The 23,212-nt window shown below is 47.7% G+C and overlaps 1 protein-coding gene across 1 annotated transcript; it reads left to right on the plus strand.

Annotated features, from left to right (window-relative positions):
* Nucleotides 1-994: 994 nt before the first annotated feature.
* LOC140204015 (uncharacterized) lies at nt 995-9,969 on the plus strand. Its single transcript, XM_072270239.1, has 2 exons — nt 995-1,027; nt 4,995-9,969. Exon 2 carries the CDS (start codon nt 5,777-5,779, stop codon nt 6,824-6,826), a length of 1,050 nt encoding a protein of 349 aa, XP_072126340.1. The 5' UTR covers nt 995-1,027; nt 4,995-5,776; the 3' UTR covers nt 6,827-9,969.
* Nucleotides 9,970-23,212: the final 13,243 nt, after the last annotated feature.

Here is a 23,212-nt window from a genome sequence, read left to right on the forward strand (position 1 = left end):
CCTTGACTATGTCCTGGGTACTTTGTAGGCTAGTACCCAAGATGGAGCCAACTAAATTTACAACCCTCTGCAGCTTCTTTCGGTCCTGTGCAGTAGCCCTCCTATACCAGACAGTGATGCAGCCTATCATAACACTCTCCACGGTACATCTATAGAAGTTTTTGAGTGTTTTTTGTTGACATACCAAATATCTTCAAACCCTTAATGAAGTATAGTCGCTGTCTTGCCTTCTTTATAACTGCATCGATATGTTTGGACTAGGTTAGGTCCTCGGAGATCTTGACACCCAGGAAATTGCTCACTGTCTCCACTTCTGATCCCTCTATGAGGATTGGTATGTGTTCCTTCGTCTTACCCTTCCTGAAGTCCACAATCAGCTCTATTGTCTTACTGACTTGAGTGCCACACAGTCATGGGTATATAGAGAGTAGAGCAGAGGTCATTTTCACTAATTTTAATGGGGTGTGCCTCACACAGCTGGGTTGTTGCGATGCACCACTGTCCTCCAAAATCTGTGACCAGAATGGAGAACCATTTGCTAAATGACCAATGGACCAGGGTCAGAAATCAAAGAAGGGCCAGCACACGGCCAGGTTTTAGGGATCCAGAAATGTGATGGGGGAAGATCTACGGGGAGAAGGAGGATGTGAAAATGAATAAAAGAGCAGAAACATTTGGAAGCTGATTGGCTGAAAATATTTGTATTATTTCTGTTTTTTTCTTTCTGTGTGTTGGAGTTTAACTTCTGACACAGAGAATGTCTGTTTTTATTGGAGTACATTGTAAGAATTTGCAGTGTTAACACAGGTGCTGAGTTTTCCACATTGACTCGATTTGAGGCGTGTGGCAGAGGGGAGTTGATCTTGCAGAGATCTTCAATGGCACCCTTTTTACCCAGCTATCTCCGCGATTTAGGATTCTCCCTGGGTGAGCCGCCAATCATATGCGCAGGCGCCTAAAGCCCCGGGCAGGCGTGAAAATCGCGCATGCGCTCAGTGAACAAAAGGCTCTGGAGGATCGACAGCAGGTAGGACTGGGGCTTGCGATGGGGGTTTCATCAGCACCGGGGTCCGCACCCCGACTGAGGGGCAATTGCTCTGAGCTCTCGATGCACCGTGGCCCTGCATCCCGGGACAGTCCCGGTTCTCTTTCTCTCGCTCTGCGCCACGATCCACGCCCGGGCCCAGGGACTTTGCTGCTGCTTAGCGAAGGTGCTGGCGCCATGTCTGCGGCGTTTGCCAGATAAATGGGTTCCTTCCTCGTAGGAGTTTATGGATCTGGAGGTACCGCGGGTCGCACTTCTAGCCGCTTTCTCCGCCGTCAGACAGGGTTTATTTTGGAAGCGCAGGCGGGGGGAATGGATCTGTCTGACACTGCCGAGCTCCAGCGATCTAACCCAATGATTTGGAAGTGGAACCCGGATGGAAAATACTGTTCCGAGTTCATCTCGGATTAAAAACGTTTCAGACCCCTGTCAGACAATGACCCGTGAACACTGCGATTAGGTCCAATGTCCCGATCCGCCTCATGTCCAGTGTTGGTAGATCAGGTGTTTAGTTGAGACCGAGGCCTTAAAGAAGGTGCTGGGTCTCCCCTCCAGTCAATTAAAATGTCAATAGTGGGAGGGAGGGAGAACAAAATCCTCATATCACCAGGAAGAGGTACAGTCGACGTTTCAGACCGAGACCCTTCGTTAGGACTAACTGAAGGAAGAGCTAGTAAGAAATTTGAAAGTGGGAGGGGGAGGGGGAGATCCGAAATGATAGGAGAAGACAGGAGGGGGAAGGATGGAGCCAAGAGCTGGACAGCTGATTGGCAAAAGGGGTATGAGAGGATCATGGGACAGGAAGTCTGGGAAGAAAGACAAGGGGGGGGGGGACCCAGAGGATGGGCAAGGGGTATATTCAGAGGCACAGAGGGAGAAAAAGGAGAGTGAGGGAAAGAATGTGTGTATACAAATAAGTAACAAATGGGGTACGAGGGGGAGGTGGGGCATTAGCGGAAGTTAGAGAAGTCAATGTTCATGCCATCAGGTTGGAGGCTACCCAGACGGAATATAAGATGTTGTTCCTCCAACCTGAGTGTGGCTTCATCTTTACAGTAGAGGAGGCCGTGGATAGACATGTCAGAATGGGAATGGGATGTGGAATTAAAATGTGTGGCCACTGGGAGATCCTGCTTTCTCTGGCAGACAGAGCGTAGGGGTGATATACTGCGTCTGGTGCTCCCGATGTGGCCTTTTACATATTGGCGAGACCCGACGCAGACTGGGAGACCGCTTTGCTGAACACCTACGCTCATTACCACCTGGGGGTAGTGGAGTGGTCTATATAATTAATACCCGGGGGGTGGAGTGCTCAGAGTAATTATCACCTGGGGGGGATGGGGTAGTGGTCAGAGTAATTATCACACGGGTGGAGTGTTCGGAGTAATTATCACCTGGGGGGGTGGAGTGGTCAGAGTAATTATCACCTGGGGGGGTGGAGTGGTCAGAGTAATTATCACCTTGGGGGTGGAGTGGTCACAGTGATTATCACCTGGGGGGGAGAGTGGTCAGAGTAATTATCACCTGGGGGTGGAGTGGTCAGAGTAATTATCACCAGGAGGAGTGGTCATTGTAATCATTACCTGGGGGGTGGGTTGGTCAGAGTAATTATCACCTGGGGGGGTGGAGTGGTCAGAGTAATTGTCACCTGGAGCTGGAGTGCTCAGAGTAATTATCACCTGGGGGAAGTGGTAGGAGTTATTATCACCTGGGGGTTGGAGTGGTCCGAGTAATTATCACCCTGGGGGGTGGAGTGGTCAGAGTAATTATCACCTGGGGTGGAGTGGTCAGTAATTATCAGCTGGGGGTGGAGAGGTCAGAGTAATTATCACCTGGAGGTGGAGTGATTAGAGTAATTATCACCTGGGGGCGGTGGAGTGGTCAGAGTAATTATCACCTGGGGGGGGAGAGTGGTCAGAGTAATTATCACCTGGGGGTGGCGTGGTCAGAGTAATTATCACTAGGGGGAGTGGTCATTGTAATCATTACCTGGGGGTGGGTTGGTCAGAGTAATTATCACCTGGGGGTGGAGTGGTCAGAGTAATTGTCACCTGGGGGAAGTGGTAGGAGTAATTATCACCTGGGGGATGGAGTGGTCAGAGTAATTATCACCTGGGGTGGTCAGTAATTATCAACTGGGGGTGGAGAGGTCAGAGTAATTATCACCTGGGGGTGGAGTGGTTAGACTAATTATCACCTGGGGGTGGTGGAGTGGTCAGAGTAATTATCACCTGGGGGGAGTGGAGTGGTCAGAGTAATTTATTACCTGGGGGGAGTGGAATGGTCAGAGTAACTATCACCTGAGGGTGTTGTCAGAGTAATTATCACCCGGGGGAGCGGTCAGAGTAATTATCACCTGGGGGGTGGTCGGAGTAATTATCACTGGGGGGTGGAGTGGTCAGAGTAATTATCACCTGGGGGAGTGGTCAGAGTAATTATTACCCAGGAGGTGGAATGCTCAGGGTAATTATTGTCCAGGGGGTGGAGTGCATAGAGTAATTATCACTCGGGGGAGTGGTCAGAGTAATTATCACTCGGGGGTGTAGTGGTCAGAGTAATTATCACCCAGGGAGTGGAGTGGTCAGTAATTATGACCTCGGGGTGGAGTGGTCAGAGTAATTATCACGGGGGGAGGAGTGGTCAGAGTAATTATCACCTGCGGGAGTGGTTAGAGTATTTATCAGCCGGGGGGAGTGGTCAGAGTAATTATCACCCAGGGGTGGAGTGGTCAGAGTAATTATCACCCAGGGAGTGGAGTGGTCAGAGTAATTATTACCTGGGGGAGTGGTCAGAGTAATTATCACCCAGAGGGTGGAGTGGTCAGAGTAATTATTGCCCAGGGGGTGGAGTGGTCAGAGTAATTATCATCTAGGGGGTGGAGTGGTCAGTAATTATCACTGGGGGGAGTGGTCAGAGTAATTATCAGCTGGGGTGTGGGGGATTGGTCAGAGTAATTATCACCTAGGGGGTGGAGTGGTCAGAGTAATTATCACCTGAGTGGAGTGGTCAGAGTAATTATTACCTGGGGTTGAGTGGTCAGGGTAATTATTGCCCAGGGGGTGGAGTGTGCAGAGTAATTATCACTCGGGGGAGTAGTCAGCGTAATTATCACTCGGGGGTGTAGTGTTCAGAGTAATTATCACCCAGGGAGTGGCGTGGTCAGTAATTATGATCTCGGGGTGAGTGGTCAGAGTAATTATCACCTGGGGAGTGGAATGGTCAGAGTAATTATCACCTGGGGTGAGTGGTGAGAGTAATTATCACCTGGGGGAGTGGAGTGGTCAGAATAATTATCACCCGGGGGTGGGGGAGTGGTCAGAGTAATTATCACCTGGGGATGGAGTGGTCAGAGTAATTATCACCTGAGGGGAGTGGTCAGAGTAATTATCACCTGGGGAGTAGTCAAAGTAATTATCACCTTGGGGGAGTGGTCAGAGTAATTATCACCTGGGGGTGGAGTGGTCAGAGTAATTATCACCTGGGGGGGTGTGGTCAGAGTAATTTTCACTTGGGGGGAGTGGACAGAGTAATTATCACTCTGGGGTGTCATGGTCAGAGTAATTATCACCTGGGGGGAGTGGTCAGAGTAATTATCACTGGGGGTTGGGGGAGTGGTCAGAGTGATTATCACCTGGGGGTGGAGTGGTCAGAGTAACTATCACCTGGGGGGAGTGGTCAGAGTAATTATCACCCTGGGGGGAGTGGTCAGAGTAATTAACACCCTGTGGGGAGTGGTCAGAGTAATTACTACCTGGAGGTGGAGTGGTCAGAGTAATTATCACCTGGGGAATGGAGTGGTCAGAGTAATTACAACGTCTCCAGGAGCAGTAAGGTGTTGTGTTGGTCCTCACTGTTGCAGTCTGATGTCAGAGTGCGCACAGAGAGTGAAAATATCTCATTTCAATTCCTGTCCTTCACCCGTTGATATCTTTTGTAAATATTTTCACAGAGTGGAAAAGGCAAGGAATTTGTGTACGGCAATCTCAAACACAACAACACATCTGTTCGGCTGTGTTTGTCAGTTCACCAGCACTTGAATACCATCAGTGTTTGCATGTGGAGAAGACAGGACAACACAGCAGTCATAGTGAGGAGAGCAGTCAGTGTAAGGATGGGATTTGAGTGAACATATCTGAAGATAATCTTTGAAAATTGTCTTCAAGATATTGAAGGAGTGACCAGATATTTCCTTTGTAGCACCGATAGATCATTTGTCGATCCTTGGAGATGAAAATGTATCTCATCCCAGCTGGACCTGTGTTTTGTGTCTGAAAGGAAACACTCTGTTTTAACTCAGTGAAATTCACTGGAACCAGGGTGCTGAGAACACACCAGCATTTGTTCACCAGAGATCAGTTCTTCATCTGCAATGATTTTACAAGGGGTTCACTATGACTAACATCTGACTTGGTGAAGTGTCAGACAATTGATAGCAGTGAGATATCATTCACCTGCTCTCAGTGTGGGACAGAATTCCCTCACTCAGCCCAAGCAGGAGACACATCAGTGAGTTCACACTGGGGAGAGGCCGTTCAGTTGCTCTGTGTGGGAGGGGATAGACTCAGCCTTCCAGCCTGAGCAAGTTAACAGCACAGTGAGACAGCTCACCTGTTCTGACTGCAGGAAGTGGTTGATTTTGTCATCCAAATCGAAGACGCATCATAGAATTCACACAGCCAGAGGTTGTCCACCTGCTCTGTGTGTGGGTACGGATTCACTGATCAATGCCTCATGATGAGACAGCAGCCAGTTCACTTTGTGGAGAGGCCGTTCACCTGCTTGGTCTGCGGGAAAGCATTCGCTCAGTCATCCCAGCTGCAGGCCCACCAGCGGGTTCACAGTGGCGAGAGGCCGTTTATCTGCTCTTTCTGTGGGAAGGGATTCACAAACTCATCAGATCTGCTGATACACCAGCGAATTCACACCGGAGAGAGGCCGTACGCCTGCTCTGAATGTGGGAAGACGTTCACTCAGTCGTCTCACCTGCAGGTACACAAGCGAATTCACAGTGGGGAGAGACCGTTCATCTGCTCCACCTGTGGGAAGGGCTTCACAAACTCATCCCACGTGATGAGACACCAGCGAGTTCACTCCGGGGAGAGATCGGTTCTCTGCTCTGTTTGTGGGAAGGGATTCGCACGCTCACATGATCTGCTGACACACCAGCAACTTCACACTGGTGAGAGGCTGTTTATCTGCTCTGAATGTGGGAAGGGATTCACTCACTCATCCCATGTGATTATACACCAGCGAGTTCACACTGGGGAGAGACCATTCGTATGTTCTGAATGTGGGAAGGAATTTACTAAATCGTCTCACTTGATGAGACACCAGCGTGTTCACACTGGGGAGAGGCCCTACACCTGCTCAGACTGTGGGAAGGGATTCAGTAACTCATCCCATCTTATCAGACATCAACGAGTTCACACTGGGGAGAGGCCGTTCACCTGCTCAGACTGTGGGAAGGCGTTCAGTCACTCATCTCACCTGCAGACACACCAGCGAGTTCACACTGGGGAGAGGCCGTTTATCTGCTCTGAATGTGGGAAGGGATTCACTCACTCATCGCACGTGATGAGACACCAGCGAATTCACACCGGGGAGAGACCATTCACCTGCTCTGAGTGCGGGAAAGGATTCACGCATTCATCCCATGTGAGGAGACACCAGCGAGTTCACACCGGGGAGAGACCGTTCACCTGCTCGGTCTGTGGGAAGGGATTCACTCAGTCATCCCACCTACAGACACACCAGCGAGTTCACACTGGGAAAAGTGTTTAAATCGGCTGCATGCTGGATATTTAACCATCGCAGTTTCTGAACCCAGAGGCAAGTTCAAAAGCAACACACACACAATGCTGGAGGGATTCAGCAGGCATCTACAGAAAAGAGTAAATCGTCAACATTTCGGGCCGAGACCCTTCATCAGGACTGTTCAAAAGTGACTTTTAGTGTCGAATGATTGTTGCTGCTCACCACAGCCGGTCTGCACCCTGGTGACTGGGCCTGGGAGAAGTCTCTTACTCTGATGCTCACCCTTAATGGGACTGGGGTTTAATATTCTGGACCTGTGACAAAGAAATGAATTCTATTTTAACCACTGTCTCAGGTACTCAGTTAATCTACAGCAGTGTACAGTATGGAGTCAACTCAGGCCAACTGGTCCCTGCCAATGTTTCTGTTCCCTGACAATCCTTTTACATCCATCCCTGTTGTTCACCTCTCACTCTCCGTCAAATCGTCAAAGTCTGTCGGCAAAGACGTTTCCCTTGAATTTCCTGGATGTCCTTCTGCAGACCGAAGAAGACGAGCTCCCTGCATGCAGTTATCTCTGACATGTTCTTTACCCTCAAATCTCTGGGTTGTTACAATACACCACCGTTGTCTAAAGCCGGAAATCAGAGTGGAGATGTTTAGAAACCAGAAACGGGTCAGCACAGGGCAGGGTTTGGGTCCCTGGACAACAACGTATCAATTGTCAACATCTCATCCCAGCTGGACACATCCTCCTGCTTTGCCTCTGAAATGGAGTTTCCTGTCCGGAGAGAGCTCCAGCATATCTTCATGGGAGACCAGGCACTCTACTGCTTCTGGTATGGGAGGGATTTACTACACTGTCTGACTTGATGAGACACCAGAGCTTATCCTTTTAGGATGAGCTGTGCACCCCACACCCACTAGCATCATTTACAGACTTGCAGGCATTGCTCCCCCAGAGATCTGAAGGCACACTACAACAAAACTTGAAAAAGGTAAACAGAACTGGGATCCACGGCACCCGCTAAATCATCATGTGCTAGGTCCCAACTGCCTAAAATCGAGGAAAAGTGGAGGAACTAGCGCACGAACATCCCCCCAAACATACAGGATTGACCTCTGGGAACAAACAGAAACCAGAACCCCACCAAACAATACAGCACAAGACCCCACAGAAATGTTACCAGACGAGGCGCTGCTTGACAGACGGAAATGGTGCACGCTCAACAGAGCGAGAGCGGGAGTTTGTAGGATGGGAGACAATATGGTGAAGTGGGGTTAAAGACCAGTGAATCCTGAGAGTGCGGCGAAAGGGTGCAGAACATTGAACACATTCTGCGCGACTGCCCACTCTCACCTGATTTAGCTGACACTGACCTACTCAACATCAACCAAACAACACTAGAGTGGCTGTCTGTCTGGTGTGACAGGCTATGCTGAGACACCAGAGCTCATCGCAGGGAGAAATCTTTCACCTGCTGTGTGGGAAGGGAGTTGAGCAGTCGTCCGCCCTGCAGGTACACCAGCAGGTTCACACTGTGGAGAGGCCAATCACCTGCTTCATGTGTGAGAGGGGATAGACTCAGTTGTCCAGCCTGAAGATATATTGGAAAATTCACATCAGGTAGGGGCCGTTCGCCTGCTGTGTACGTGGGAAGCATTTTGCTCAGTTATCCCACCTTGTGAGGCATTAGACAGTTCACACTGAGAGGCCGCACTCCTGTCCTGTGTGAGGAAAGAGGTTTACCTGGTCATCTTACCTGCTGAAACACCGGCAAGTTCTCACAGAGGAGGAAGTTTAAATAAGTCTGTTGAATTTTTAACCATTACTAATTTGGAAGTTCCAGAGTGAGTGTTGTCAGATTCTGCAGTTATTGCTGCTGTTCATCACACCTGGGACTGAACCCCGGTCACCGGATACAGGACGGGTTTGCTCTGATGACATTAGCCTTTAATTGGACCGGGGTTTAATATTGTGGATCTGTGATAAATAAATCAGCTATGTATTCGATTTTGTGTTTCAGGTCCTTACTGACTGCAGCACACTCAACGTACAGAAAAGAGGCCATTCTCCCCCTCTGGTCCCTGCTGGTGTTCCTGTCCCACCACGCTGTACTGATGTTCTTTTCTCTCTCTCTGTTCACTCAGCTCCCCCTTCAATCCATCCCTGCCGCTCCCCTCAGTCTGTCCCTGTAGTGACGGGTTCCGAACGGTCACCGCTCTGGGTGAAGTGACCTCACCGATCACCTGGTCTCTGACAACTTGCACTCGTTCTTCCTTCAAACTTTATTTACTTGTGCACCAGGACAACAGTCCAGTCCCCGTCACAGAACTGTTCCGAAACTTCAGCTCAGAGTTGTCACTTTTATATGGATCTTGACCAATTGAAATCCGGTGCAGCTTCTAATCCCTTAATTGCATACATAGGATCCCAATCATGATACATTCTTACAGGTGTTAATAACACACACTAGGACATGATATTTATTCCTTTATTTGCATTTAATCTCATCAAAATGGGCAATTAAACCTTAGTTTTACTGTTGGTCCAACGTATGTTCTTCACACTCCTTCAGTGTCTGTCTGCTTGTGTCCCTGGTGTCCGTGCTGTAGAAAACAGCTACTGTATTCTGCCAAGCACCTTGCTCTGTACAACTGCAGACTGTCTTACTGCAGCTGACCCGGGTGTGTCCCTCGATTTCCCCACATGATATCCACCGTCCCTTTGTCATCACGGCCGGAGGTGGCGGGGGGAGTGTGTGGGGAATTTAATTCTTTTATTTCCATCTCTCTTCAACATTATGGTCCATTTTGTCACAGAATCTGGTTTGTTATTGCTGACGTAAAGATGTGTTGTGAAATTCATTGTCCTGTAGCAGTACAGCGCAAAAACTAAAAATTACCGTGTCACAAAAATAAATAACGCGTGGAAACGAGGAACAGCGAGATAGGATCATGGGCCGATCATAAATCTGAGGACAGAGGGGAAGAGTGTTTCTAAACACTGGTCATGGGTCTTCAGGCTCCTGCACTTCCTCCCTGGGGCGGTAACGAGAACAGGACGTGTCCTGGGTGGTGACGATCCGATGGATGCTGTCTGCTGAGGTACTGCTTCCTGTTCGGGTTACTCAGTACAGGATTGTCGTCTTCAGCCCCGAGATGGGAACCATGAGGGGTCAGTACAGGGTTGGGGAGGGGATGGTGGGTTTGTACAGAGAGTCTGTAGTGAGGAGGAGGGAATGAAAACCAGGGAAACGTGACGATGAATGAAATAGCATCAAAATCTGAATGATACTCAGTGAAACCTGGCCCATCCAAGGTCCTGGGTGATCTTGCACCTCATCAGTTGTTCCCACCCCCCACTCTCCACCCCGTATCCAGATTACCTCTTCCCATTCCCCTATCCATCTGTGTAGCACCCTTGCCCCACCTCCGGGTCCTTCATCCCCGTTTCTGGATCATCTCTCCCCCCCACCTCCATCTGTGGATCACACCTTACTCCCCTCCCACCACCGGCGCAGGTCGTGAAATTTGTTATTTTGTGGGAGAAGTACATTGCAATACATGATGTATATATAGAATAAATGAATTACAGTAAGTTTATTTATGTGAATTAAGTCAAAGTCTGTCCCGAGCCTTGTGGCCAATCAGGCCAGTGCTTATGCTGATTTCTGCAGCGTGAAGCGACTGAAAGTACAAGACTCCCCCCCCCCAGACAGGACGCCAGTCTATCGCGAGGTAGACCCCCATCATTTGCCGGTACCCATTTTCAGCTGGGTGGACTGGAGCAGTGTGTGGTTAAGTGCCTTGCTCAAATACACAACACGCTGCCTTGGCCGAGACTGGAACTCACGACCTTCAGATCACTAGTCCAGTGCCTTAACCACTTGGCCAGGTGCCACATGTAAATTAAATAGTTAAATTAAAAATAGTGCAAAAACAGAAAAAGTAGTGAGGTAGTGTTCTTGGGTTCAATATCCATTTAGAAATTGGAAGGCAGAGGGGAAGAAGCTGTTCCTGAATTGCTGAGTGTGTGCCTTCAGGCTTCCATGTCTCCTTCCTGACAGTAACAATGGGAAGAGGACTTGCCCAGTTTCTGATCGTCCTCTCCTCCTTTCCCTTCACACTTGCCTCCCTGTTCCTGAGTAGGCCCCTAACTCACCCCTATATCTCTGGGTCGCTCCATGCTGCAGATCAGCTAGTTGCACCCTTTCCAGTCACCCTGCCTGCCCTCCCTCTGAGACCCTCACACACACTCACTCACTCTCTGGCCAGCACATCCTTTCTTGGCTATGACTCACAAAACTGCTACAATACTTCAAATGCAGGCTGGCCAATGCCTCAGCATTACCTCCTTGCTCTTACATCCTCGTCCCTGGGAAATGAATGCGAACACTGCGTTTGGCTTTTCAGACTGTCCCGTGCCAACCTGCAGGTTAACCTTTAGGGAACCCTGCACCAGGTCCCCCAAGTCACTTTGCCCCTCCGATTTCACAATTTACTCCCTGTCTAGAAAATGATCTACACTTTCATTCCTTAAAACAAAGTGCACGAACATACAATTCCCTCGACTATATTCCAACTGCCACCTCTTTGCCCATTCTTCCAATCTGTCCAAGTCCTGCAGACCACTAGCTTTCTACCCCTCCACCAATCTTTCCACTGACCTTGTATTTATCTCAGCGTGCTGAACACCAGCTGTCCATCACGTAACCCCGCCCTCGGTCACCATGACAACCACGAGCTGCTCGTCCTCTCTCTTTCCATGACAACCCAGAAGCTGACAGCAGTAGTCAGTGTCCATGTAAAAGTGTAAACATGAGCTGAAAGGCAGACTCTGCCCCTCTCTCTCTCTCTCTCTCTGCAGAAATCCAAAAGTTAGTCTCAGTTCTCTCGTGCCTTAAAGTGACAGACCACAGCAAAAAGGAACCCTAGGGGTACATAACATAAGCAAATTCGGCCACCAACCCATAAATCCTGTTATCCAATTACACCTATGTGACCAATTAACCCACTAACTCGTGCATCTTTGGAATGTGGATGAAATCCAGAACACACAGAGGAAAGCCACCTAGTCGCTGGGCGAATGTACTGAACCTGGTGCTGTAATAGTGTTACACTATCTGCTGTAATAGTGTTACACTATCCGCTGAGCTAACATAGAAACATAGAAAATAGGTGCAGGAGTAGGCCATTCGGCCCTTTGAGCCTGCACCGCCATTTATTATGATCATGGCTGATCATCCAACTCAGAACCCCGCCCCAGCCTTCCCCCTATACCCCCTGATCCCCGTAGCCACAAGGGCCATATCTAACTCCCTCTTAAATATAGCCAATGAACTGGCCTCAACTGTTTCCTGTGGCAGAGAATTCCATAGATTCACCACTCTCTGTGTGAAGAAGTTTTTCCTAATCTCAGTCCTAAAAGGCTTCCCCCTTATCCTCAAACTGTGACCCCTCGTTCTGGACTTCCCCAACATCGGGAACAATCGTCCTGCATCTAGCCTGTCCAATCCCTTTAGGATTTTATACGTTTCAATCAGATCCTCCCTCAATCTTCTAAATTCCAACGAGTACAAGCCTAGTTCATCCAGTCTTTCTTCATATGAAAGTCCTGCCATCCCAGGAATCAATCTGGTGAACCTTCTTTGTACTCCCTCTATTGCAAGGATGTCTTTCCTCAGATTAGGGGACCAAAACTGCACACAATACTCCAGGTGTGGTCTCACCAAGGCCTTGTACAACTGCAGTAGTACCTCCCTGCTCCTGTACTCGAATCCTCTTGCTATAAATGCCAGCGTACCATTCGCCTTTTTCACCGACTGCTGTACCTGCATGCCCACTTTCAACGACTGGTGTATAATGACACCCAGGTCTCGTTGCATCTCCCCCTTTCCTAATCGGCCACCATTCAGATAATAATCTGTTTTCCTATTTTTGCCACCAAAGTGGATAACTTCACATTTATCCACATTAAATATAATAGTAATAGTGTTACACTATCAGCTGTAATAATGTTAAACTATCTGCTGTAATAGTGTTACACTATCCGCTAGCTACCCCGCTACCCCAAGTTAAGAATATCCACTGACTCTCCTTTGCAGCTTCGCAAGCATCTTCTCCTTAACAATCGTGTCTATACTCATCTCAGCTCCCTGACACTACCGGATTTCTGGCAGGTTGCTGGCATCTTCCACACTGAAGAATGACACTAAATACTTATTCAATTTGACCACCATGTCTTTGTTCCCCTTTACTACCTCTCCAGCATAATTGTCCAGTGGTCTGGTGCCTACTCCTGCCTTCTTTTTACTCTATACTTCTGATAAAAACTTGGGGTATGCTCTTTTTAAATTGTTGGCCAGCTTATCTTTACAGTTCATCTTGTCTCCTTTTTTAATTGCCTTCTGTTAGTTTTTAAAATTTTCTCGATCCTCTAGCTTCCCACTATTTTTTTGTTAAATTGTATGTCCTCTCCTTTGCTTTTATGCTTTCTTTGACTTCCCCTGTTTCATCCTCCTTTTAGAATGTTGCTTCTTTGTGATGAATCAGTCCCACGTCTTCCCAATTCCTCCCAGAAACTGCAGCCATTACAACGCTACCATCATCCCTGCTAGTGTCCCCTTCCAATCAACTGTGGTCACTTTCTTTTTCATGCTCCTGTCACTCCCTTTACTCAACTCTAGCCTTGATGCATCAGATTTTAGCTTCTCCCTGTCAGTTTGCAGGGAGACTTAGATCCCCACCATTAATCCCTAAGAATTCCTCCTCAACACCCTCCTGAATCAACAACCCAACCCCCCCCCCACCAGACTATTTCCTTCTGTAACATGCTGTAAGGTTTCACTGCTAATGTAGTGGTTTCTCTGTAGCAGCCATGTTTGGGTTATGACTAGAGATAACGGGGCTTTGGAATGTATGCTATCCAATGGGAGAAATGTTCTTTCTCGTGAGTCTGGAAGACTTTTGCAGTCTTTTGTCAGCGAGAGAAGAAGGAAGACGCATGTGGAGAGAGCTGGTAGACCACTGGATGGAGTGGACTGGGAGCGAGGGTCCGAAGTTTGGCGATGCTCGGAGAAGGTCGATAGTTGATGCATAGCGGTAGCAGTGAGCTGCAACGTGAACTTTTGACTTTTTCCATAAAATGGGCCATTTTACTTTTTAGAAATGTAAACACGAGGAAATCTGCAGATGCTGAAATTTCAAGCAACACACATAAAAGTTGCTGGTGAATGCAGCAGGCCAGGCAGCATCTCTAGGAAGAGGTACAGTAGATGTTTCAGGCCGAGACCCTTCGTCCTAGAGATGCTGCCTGACCTGCTGAGTTCACCAGCAACTTTTATGTGTGCTCTTTTTAGTTTTTATTTTCGTTACTAACCCTCTATCCAGATAAAGATTTATAAAGTTCAATCAGTTAATTGCATATGGTGTAGTGTCTGATATTTTGTGGTGCGGATTTGTAACCGGGCGACACATCACACAGCATCCACACGAACGAGATTTCTCAGTCTGACGGGGCCAGAAGTTGTCTTCCCCTAGAAGAACACATGCTGGCTGAGCCTAAGGGTTACACTTCCAACCATCACTTCACAGAACAGCTAGGGGAGAGCCTCACCCTGTGTCTGACCCTGTCCCTGGGGGTCTGTGGCGGGACGGTGTGGGGGGAGCCTCACCCTGTGTCTGACCTTGTCCCCAGGAGTGTGGGACAGGATGGTGGGGAGGGAGCCTCACCCTGTGTCTGACCCTGTCCCTGGGGGTGTGTGATGGGATGTTGGGGGTGTGTGATGGGACGGTGGGGAGTGTGTGACGGGTCGGTGTGGGTGTGTGACAGGACGGTGTGGAGTGTGTGATGGACGGTGTGGGTGTGGGACAGGACGGTGTGGGGTGTGTGATGGGACGGTGGGGGTGTGTGACGGGACGGTGTGGGTGTGTGACGGGATGGTGTGGAGTGTGTGACGGGACGGTGGGGAGTTTGTGACGGGACGGTGGGGGTGTGTGATGGGACGGTGGGGAGGGTATGACGGGACGGTGGGGATGTGTGATTAAATGTTTCCCATCTGTTTACATGTGAAGCCGCTCCTGAAACCTCCAGTTCCGGAAGGCCCACCGGAGGTTTCTCCCAAAGCTGAAGGTGTGTGGCTGGGTGTGTGATGCTGCCCCTGTTGTTTGCAAAGGCTTGTCCAGTGCTGTGGTTTCCGATGGAGCATCAGCCCCTCCTTCCCTCTCTCCCTGGGAATGAGTGGCTGAGTCAGTTCCTTCATCACCAGAACACACTGGGACGCTGAGACCCAGAGAGCGGTCAGGAGCGGGGAGCGGGCTGGATTGTGGGAAGGTGAGGGTGGGTACAGCTCCTTTGGGAAGGACTGGGGCAGCCCTTTACATCATGAAACACTGTGTCGTGGCTGGCAGGGTGTGAATGGGTGCTGGGGAGTCACTCTGTGTTTCAGCTGTGCTGGCTGCACTGGTTATGTGATTATACATGTGTGCACTGTCATGTGCACGTGTCCAGTACACATGTGTACAGATATGTATACTCCAGATCTGATATCGTGCAGACACAAACACACGTGACTGGTGCACAAACTCCACATACACACACACACACACACATTAATGTACACATATTCCCATCACAAACAAGAGAAAATCTGCAGTTGTTGGAAATCCAAGCAACACACACAAAATACTGGAAGAACTCAGCAGGTCAAGCAGCCTCTATGGAAAAGAGTACAGTAGTACAGTCAACGTTTCAGACCGAAACCCTTTGGCAGGACTGGAGACGAAAAGCTAAGGAGTAGATTTAAAAGGTGGGGAGGGAAGGGACAAGCACAAGGTGATAGGTGAAACCTGAAGGAAGGGGTGAATTAAACAGCTGGGAAGTTTATTGGTGAAAGAGACAGAGGCCATGGAAGAAGGAGAAGGTGGGAGGAGTGATGAGCAGGCAAGGAGATAGGGTGAAAGAGGGAAAAGTGGGTGGGAATTGGTGAAGCGGGGGTGTGGGTCATTATCCGAAGTTTGAGAAATCAATGTTCATGCCATCAGGTTGGAGGCTACCCAAACGGAATATAAGGTGTTGTTCCTCCAATCTAAGTGTGTCCTCATCCCAACAGTGGAAGAGGCCATGGATAGGCATATCGGAATGGGAATAGAAGTGGAATTAAAATGGGTAGCGACTGGGAGATTCCGCTTTTTCTGGTGGACGGAGCATAGGTGCTCAGCGAAGTGGTCTCCCAGTCTCGGTCGGGTTTCACTGATGTTCCCAACAGGCACACAGTGAGACACTCAACAACATATACATTAAACATGCACGCACAACGTCCCACACATGGCACACACACCCAAACATATCACACAAATGTATACACACACAAACCCCACATATGGACACTCATACACACACAAACATACACCGTTTGAGAATGTTGCTGCAGCCGCACACGGAATCGCTCACGTTTCTGTTCTCTGAGCTGGTTCCCGTCTCATCGTGTTGCCGGAACTGCTCACATTTCGTGAGCTTGAACCCATCTTGACATCTGAAGTGGAGGTTTGTATCACAACTGCCCACTCTCGTTCGAAAGGGATTTGAGGGATTGTGTTGGGATAATGAGGTGTTTCAGAGGGCTGGGATTTAGTGAGGATTCTCTACCTGTAAACACAAGAGATCCTGCAGATGCTGACAATCTCGAGCAACACATAAAATGCTGGAGGAGCTCAGCAGGTCAGACAGAATCTATGGAAATGAATAAACTGTCGATGTTCCGGATTGCAACACTGAACGGTCTTGGCCAACATTCCCTCTAATACTTTTACAGCTGCATGGACCCACCATTGCTCTGAGCAGGACATTTTTACACAGTCTAAATCTGCCCGGCACTTTAGATGTGTTTTTTTGTAATATGCATACGATGAATATTTAGAATGGAAATGGAAAAATCACTAACTTTTGATTTTATTCATTAATTGAAGGGTATAATGAAATACAGTACAACAATGAAAATCTTTCACGTTTGGTAAACTTTTCCTTGCCTGACTTTATTCCATTTGTGTGGCAACAAAGGCTATGTGCGTGGGGGTATTTCAGTTACTGCACGGCCATGCCTCTGCTCAGTTTACAGTGAACAGTGGTCTCGACCCGAAACCTTGTCTGTTATTACACTCGATAGATGCTGCCTGATGTGCTGAGTTCTCACCACATATTTTTGTGTGTTGCTTTGATAATCAAGCTGAGATTAAAAAGGAATTCTGAAAGTTACATTCCTGTTAAATGGAGATCTAGGGAACTGTGATTAAATCATTATTCGGAGTACTCTGATGGTATTGAGTGGGAATTTGAAATGTTTATTGATAGAGAATGGGAATTTGAGGAATAGTGTTACAATTATTTGAGATTTTAGAAAATTGAACTGTGCTCTCATCTCCCCCCCCCCACCACACACACATACACACAGCCCTTCTACCCTCACAGAGGGCACCAGAGATATCCCTCCATCTACAGTTGGACATAATTTCTCCTGATCTCCATCATCATAAGAACCTGTTGCTCTGAACACACAATCACCTTCATTCGGGAGAACTCAATCAGAAGAATACAATCCCCACCCCAACTCACACACACATCCACCCTGTTGAGCTTCAGGGGATTTCTCAATGAGATCTTCGCTCAGCTTTCTGAGTTCCAGGGACTAAAGGCCTGGTCTACTTAATGTTTTCTCATGGGACAATTCAACCCCCCCCCACCCATTTCCCAGGAACCAGCCTGGTAAACCTTTGCTGCATTCCCACTGTCACACGTCTCCCCTTCGGAAGACCAGCCCTGTATACAACATTCCAGGGGCAGTCACTCCAGGACCCCCTGTAGTTGCAGGAAGACGTTTTTTACAATATTCAACTTTCAAAGTAACTGTATTATCAAAGTACATATATGTCGCCATAGACAACCCTAAGATTTATTTTCTTGTGGGCAATCACAGTGTCAAGACTTGGGGGTCAATCCCACATTTGGCCACTAGAGGCCCGCAGTGGGCTTCTGATTTCTAAACATTCACATCTTGCTACGTTACCTGTGTGGTATTGACCACACCCGTGCCTAGTGATTCTGAGTATTTAGACTGTGTGAATTGTGTTGTTCTTTGCTCAGACTTTGAGCCAACATTCTATCTGTAATCCACTGTGTATTCCTTTTGAGTGTTTTTTTTTGCCCTTGCCTTGTTATTTTTGTATTTTGGACGCCTTATTTTAAGTCTTTGGATTCAGTCTATTGTGTTTTTTGGAATCACATATCTGCTCCTTTTTGATTCCCAATTTTGTTATTTTGAACCACTGCCTGGCTTTCTGATTTGGATCTGTACTGGAAAGGCAAAAACCCAGTAAAGTCCCTGTCTGAATATTCATTCCAGCCTCCCGTGTGATCTCTGCACCTGGGTTCATTTCTCACTCAGCCCCTTCGGTACAGTGGTAGAGTTCTGGACTGGCACGCTGGAGACCCCGGGTTCAAGCCCAGACAGACCTGACACACAGGAAATATAAGAAACACAATAGAATCAATGAAAGACCCAACAGGGTGGATGAACAACCAATGTAGAAATGCAAAAAGAAAGGAAGAAAAACAATAACAAATTTCATAATAAATAAGTAATAAGCATCAAGAACATGCGATGAAGAGTGACCACATAGGTTGCGGGAACAACCTGGGAACAGTTCAGATATGGGGCAAATTATCTTGTCTGGTTCAAGGGCCTATTGGTTAAGGGGTAATAGCTGTTCCTGAAGCTGGTGGCGTGGGCCCTGAGGCTCCTGTACCTCCTTCCTGATGGCAGCAGCGAGAAGTGAGCATGGCCTGGGTGGTGGGGGTCCTTGAGGATGGATGCTGTTTTCCTGCAACAGGGATCCACATAGATCTGCTCGATGTGGGGAGGTCTTTACCCCTGATGGACTGGGCCTTATCTACTGATTTCCACTGTTCTCTCCACCTCTAGTCACCCAATGAGGATCGGCTCAGGGTCCTCTGGTTTCCTCCACCTGAAGTCAATAATCAGCTCTTTAGTCTTGCTGATATCGAGGGAGAGGGTGGTGTTGTGACACCACTCAGCCATATATTCAATCACCCTTCCATACTGATTCGACACCACCTTTGATTCAGCCATTGACAGTGGCGTCATCAGCAAAGTTGCATATGGTATTAGAGCTGTGCGTAGGCTCACAGTCATAAGTATAAAGCAAATACAGCAGGGGGTTAAGTACACAGTCCTGTGGTGCGCCTGTGTTGATGGAGATTGTGGAGGAGGTGTTGTTGCCAATCCAAACTGATTGGGATCTGTAAGTGAGAAGTTGGGGATCCACATTGTGATATTGAGGCCCAAGTTTTGCAGCTTATGTACTAGTTTTGAGGGATGATGATATTGAATGTAGAGGCATAGTCAATGAAGAACATCCTGATGTTTGCATCTACACTGTCCAGATGGTCCAGGTCGAGTGAAGAGTCAGTGAAATGGAGCACACTGTTGACCTGTTGTGACTGTCGGCAAACTGAAATGGATACAAGTCACTCCTCAGGAGCTGATATGTTTCATCACCAACTTCTCAAAGTACTTCGTCACAGTGGATGTAAGTGCTACCGGACAATTGTCATTGAGGCAGGGTACTATGTTCTTCTTTGGCACTGATATAACTGAAAGCTGCTTGAAGCAGGTGGGTACTTCAGACTGGAGAAGCAAGAGGTTACAGATACCAGTGTACACTCCAGCCAGTTGACCAGCAGAAGTCTTTAGTACTCGGCCAGGTACCCCATCTGGGCTGGATTCTTTCTATGAGTTTACCCTCCAGAAGGAAGTTCTTACGTTGGCCTTAGAGACTGAAATTACCAGTTTTCAGAGCTGTGGGAGTTTGTGAAGGTGCCTCCATGTTTTAACAGCTAAATCTAACATTAAATGCATTGAACTCATCTAGGAGTAAAACCTTGCTGTTAAATATCTCGTTATTTCTACACAGAACAGAGTGCAGATGCCAAGAGTGATTGTAGAGTTCAAGAACTCTTCACAGAAATAGAAGGGTTCCTTGTGGCAATATAGAACCAGGCGTTTAACAATAAAAAAAACATCAAAAATATATGATAAAAGACCAACATATTTAAGAAATGTCGAGAAACCAGAAACAATCCAACACATTACAGGATCCTACAGCAGTTTAACTCAATCTGATTACTTACACAGGCACAATCAAGTGGCAAACATTATTCACCAAAATCTAGCTTTAAAAGCAAGCCTGGTCCAGTTTTAGAGCCGGAGTCTTCCAAATTATATTACACTGATCCACTATTACAGATAGGACAATCCATTATATCCCTCCAGATATAATAATACAGGATAAGCAAGCAAGAACAGCTTACTTAATAGATATCCAAACACATATAACATACAGAAATCAATAAGTGAAAAACATCAGAAATATGCTAAATTAAAAGAGGAAATTGAAAGACTATGGAACATGAACAGAGTATTCATTGCCCCAATAGTAATATCTACAACTGGTACCATCCCAAAGGCACTACACAATTAGACTTAAACAGCAATATCTATGTAAATCTCCAGAAAGTCACGAGACACCACTAGAATAGTTCAAATATTACTATCAATTGAGAAATGAATGTAACACTTACAACACGCAGTAGGTCGGGCAGCATCTGTGGAAAAGAACAGTCAACGTTCAACACCTCATACACCGTCTGGGTAGTCTCCAGCCCCTTGGTATGAACATAGAATTCTCCAACTTCCGGTAATTCCCTCCCCCTCCCTTCCCCCATCCCAGTTTCACTCTGCCCCCTCCCCCAGCTGCCTATAACCTCCCTCATGGTTCTGCCTCCTTCTACTACCCATTGTGCTTTCCCCTATTCCTCCTTCACCTTTCCTGCCTATCCCCTCCCTGCTTCCCCTCCTCCACCTCTTTATCTTTCCCCTTACTGGTTTTTCACCTGGAACCTACCAGCCTTCTCCTTCCCACCCTCCTCCACCTTCTTTATAGGGCCTCTGCTCCCTCCCTCTTCAGTCCTGATGAAGGGTTCCGGCCCGAAACGTTGACTGATCGTTTCCACGGATGCTGCCCGACCTGCAGAGTTCCTCCAGCGTGTTGTGAGTGTTGCTTTGACCCCAGCATCTGCAGAGTATTTTGTGTTTGAGAAATGAGTGTACTTGGCTGAGCCTGTACCTCAGGTTTTACCTCCTTGAGCTGAGAAAGAGTAAAAATGCAATAATCATGAGTAGTTAAGAGAAGGAAGACACACATGAAATGTTCATTAGAAGTAAACACATTCATGATGAGCAAGACTCACAACACGCTGGAGGAACACAGCAGGTCAGGCAGCATCCATGGAAACGATCAGTCAACGTTTCGGGCCGGAACCCTTCATCAGGACTGTAGAGGGAAGGGGCAGAGGCCCTATAAAGAAGGTGGGGGGAGGGTGGGAAGGAGAAGGCTGGTAGGTTCCAGGTGAAAAACCAGTAAGGGGAAAGATAAAGGGGTGGGGGAAAGGAGGCAGGGAGGGGATAGGCAGGAAAGGTGAAGGAGGAATAGGGTAGTAGAAGGAGGCGGAACCATGAGGGAGGTGATAGGCAGCTGGGGGAGGGGGCAGAGTGAAAGTGGGATGGGGGAAGGGAGGGGGGGAATTATCGGAAGTTGGAGAATTCTATGTTCATACCAAGGGGCTGGAGACTGAGTGTATGTTATCGAGTAACGGAACATTTGACTGACATCACCATCCGTTAAAAGCACAATATCCCCCATGCAAGAAAATGCACAATGAATTCCATCAATCAACCATGCCATTGAATTTGTGAGAAGGGACTTGTCAAGTGAGATATAACGCAGCTCAGGGAAAGTCGTTAGGATCTGGCGTAGTCGACAACCCTTTTGTCCATATCTAGTTCGGGTACCTGGAATGTACAACCGCGTGACAGCCAGGAAAATTCACCATCTTAGCAAATTAGATGAAAAGGTACAAACTGTCATTTCCTGGACTGAATGAGACAAGATAAACTCCATCTGGAAAGATTCCACTGACAGACAGAGTAAGTATCATTTACTCAGGCCATCAGAGCAATGATGCGTCATATACAGAGGGTGTAGCCCTCGTGATGACGCCAGAAGCACGTTGAGCCATGATCACACGGGAAGCCATCAGGTCCAGAGTCATCGGTGCTAGCTTTAAAACCAAGCGTGAGAAGAGAACAGCTCGAGCTCTCCAATGTTAAGCACCAACAATCAACGCTAATGAAGAAGACAAAGACGAGTTCGACAACATGCTCAATGGAGTCGTTCTCAGAGGGAAGGGAAAAACCTGAACATTGTCAATGGAGGTTTTAATGCCAAAATTGACAGGGATAATGCAGGATATGGACAGGTGGTGGGGAAACACGGTCTCGGAGAAGTTAACGAAAACGGGGGACGATTTGCTGAAACTTTCACTAACCAAGCTAGTTATTGGAGCAAGGTTATTCCCGTATAGGCAAATACACAAGGCAACATGGATGTCACTAAACAAGGTAACAAAGAACCAGATCAATCGCAGAATCATCTCAAAGCAGTCTCGTAGATCACTTCATGATGCAAGAGGTGCAGATGCAGGATCAGGACACATTCTTCTGATCGCCAAGGTACAGGTGAAGCTACACACCGCCCAATCAGAGACCGAAGTACAATGTGGGCTACCTTAGAGTCAGAGAAACATCTCGGAGATTTGCCCTCACACTTTCCGGCAGGTCCCCGGCACTTGAGGACCTTGAAGCAATTGAAGCTGAACTCGGAGGGAAAAAGCTGAGGCAGACAGGGAATATGACAGACCACGCAAGGAAGTAAGGAGAAACATCACGAGGGACAGGAGAGAGTACATCAGCACCCTTGTGTCCCAAGTGTAAAGCTCTGCAAATGGGAATATGGAAGAACTATACAATACTACCAAGAAACCAGCTGGCAAATTCAACCAGATCAACACCATCAGAATTGGATGTCAACTGTGCCAAGCCATCAAAGAAGGAAATGGTACAGGCAACCTAGAGGCTGAACTCAGGAAAAGCAGCTGGCCCAGACAGTGCACTGCCCTGATCTCCCTTCAGCCATGAACCCTGTGCTGTATGGTGATAGCCTTCCATTATGGAAGCCACCAGGGACATGGAGTCTAGAGGAGGCAGAAGAAGATACCACGATGCACGAGCCAAGAAGAGAAAACAGCACTGATACTGATACAGATTTTGAACCCTTTATGTTGTGTGAGCCTCATCTGATAACCTAATCTGAGCCAAATGACCTGGTCAGAGACTTGTGTTTGTCAAAGGCAAAAGCAGAGTTACTGGGTTCAAGGCTGTCAGGATGGAATCTGCTGTCACCAGGAATAAAAATTTCCGTGAAGGTTCCTTCATTTTA

The sequence above is a fragment of the Mobula birostris genome, chromosome 10 (assembly GCF_030028105.1).
Source record: "Mobula birostris isolate sMobBir1 chromosome 10, sMobBir1.hap1, whole genome shotgun sequence".
Taxonomy (NCBI): domain Eukaryota; kingdom Metazoa; phylum Chordata; class Chondrichthyes; order Myliobatiformes; family Myliobatidae; genus Mobula; species Mobula birostris.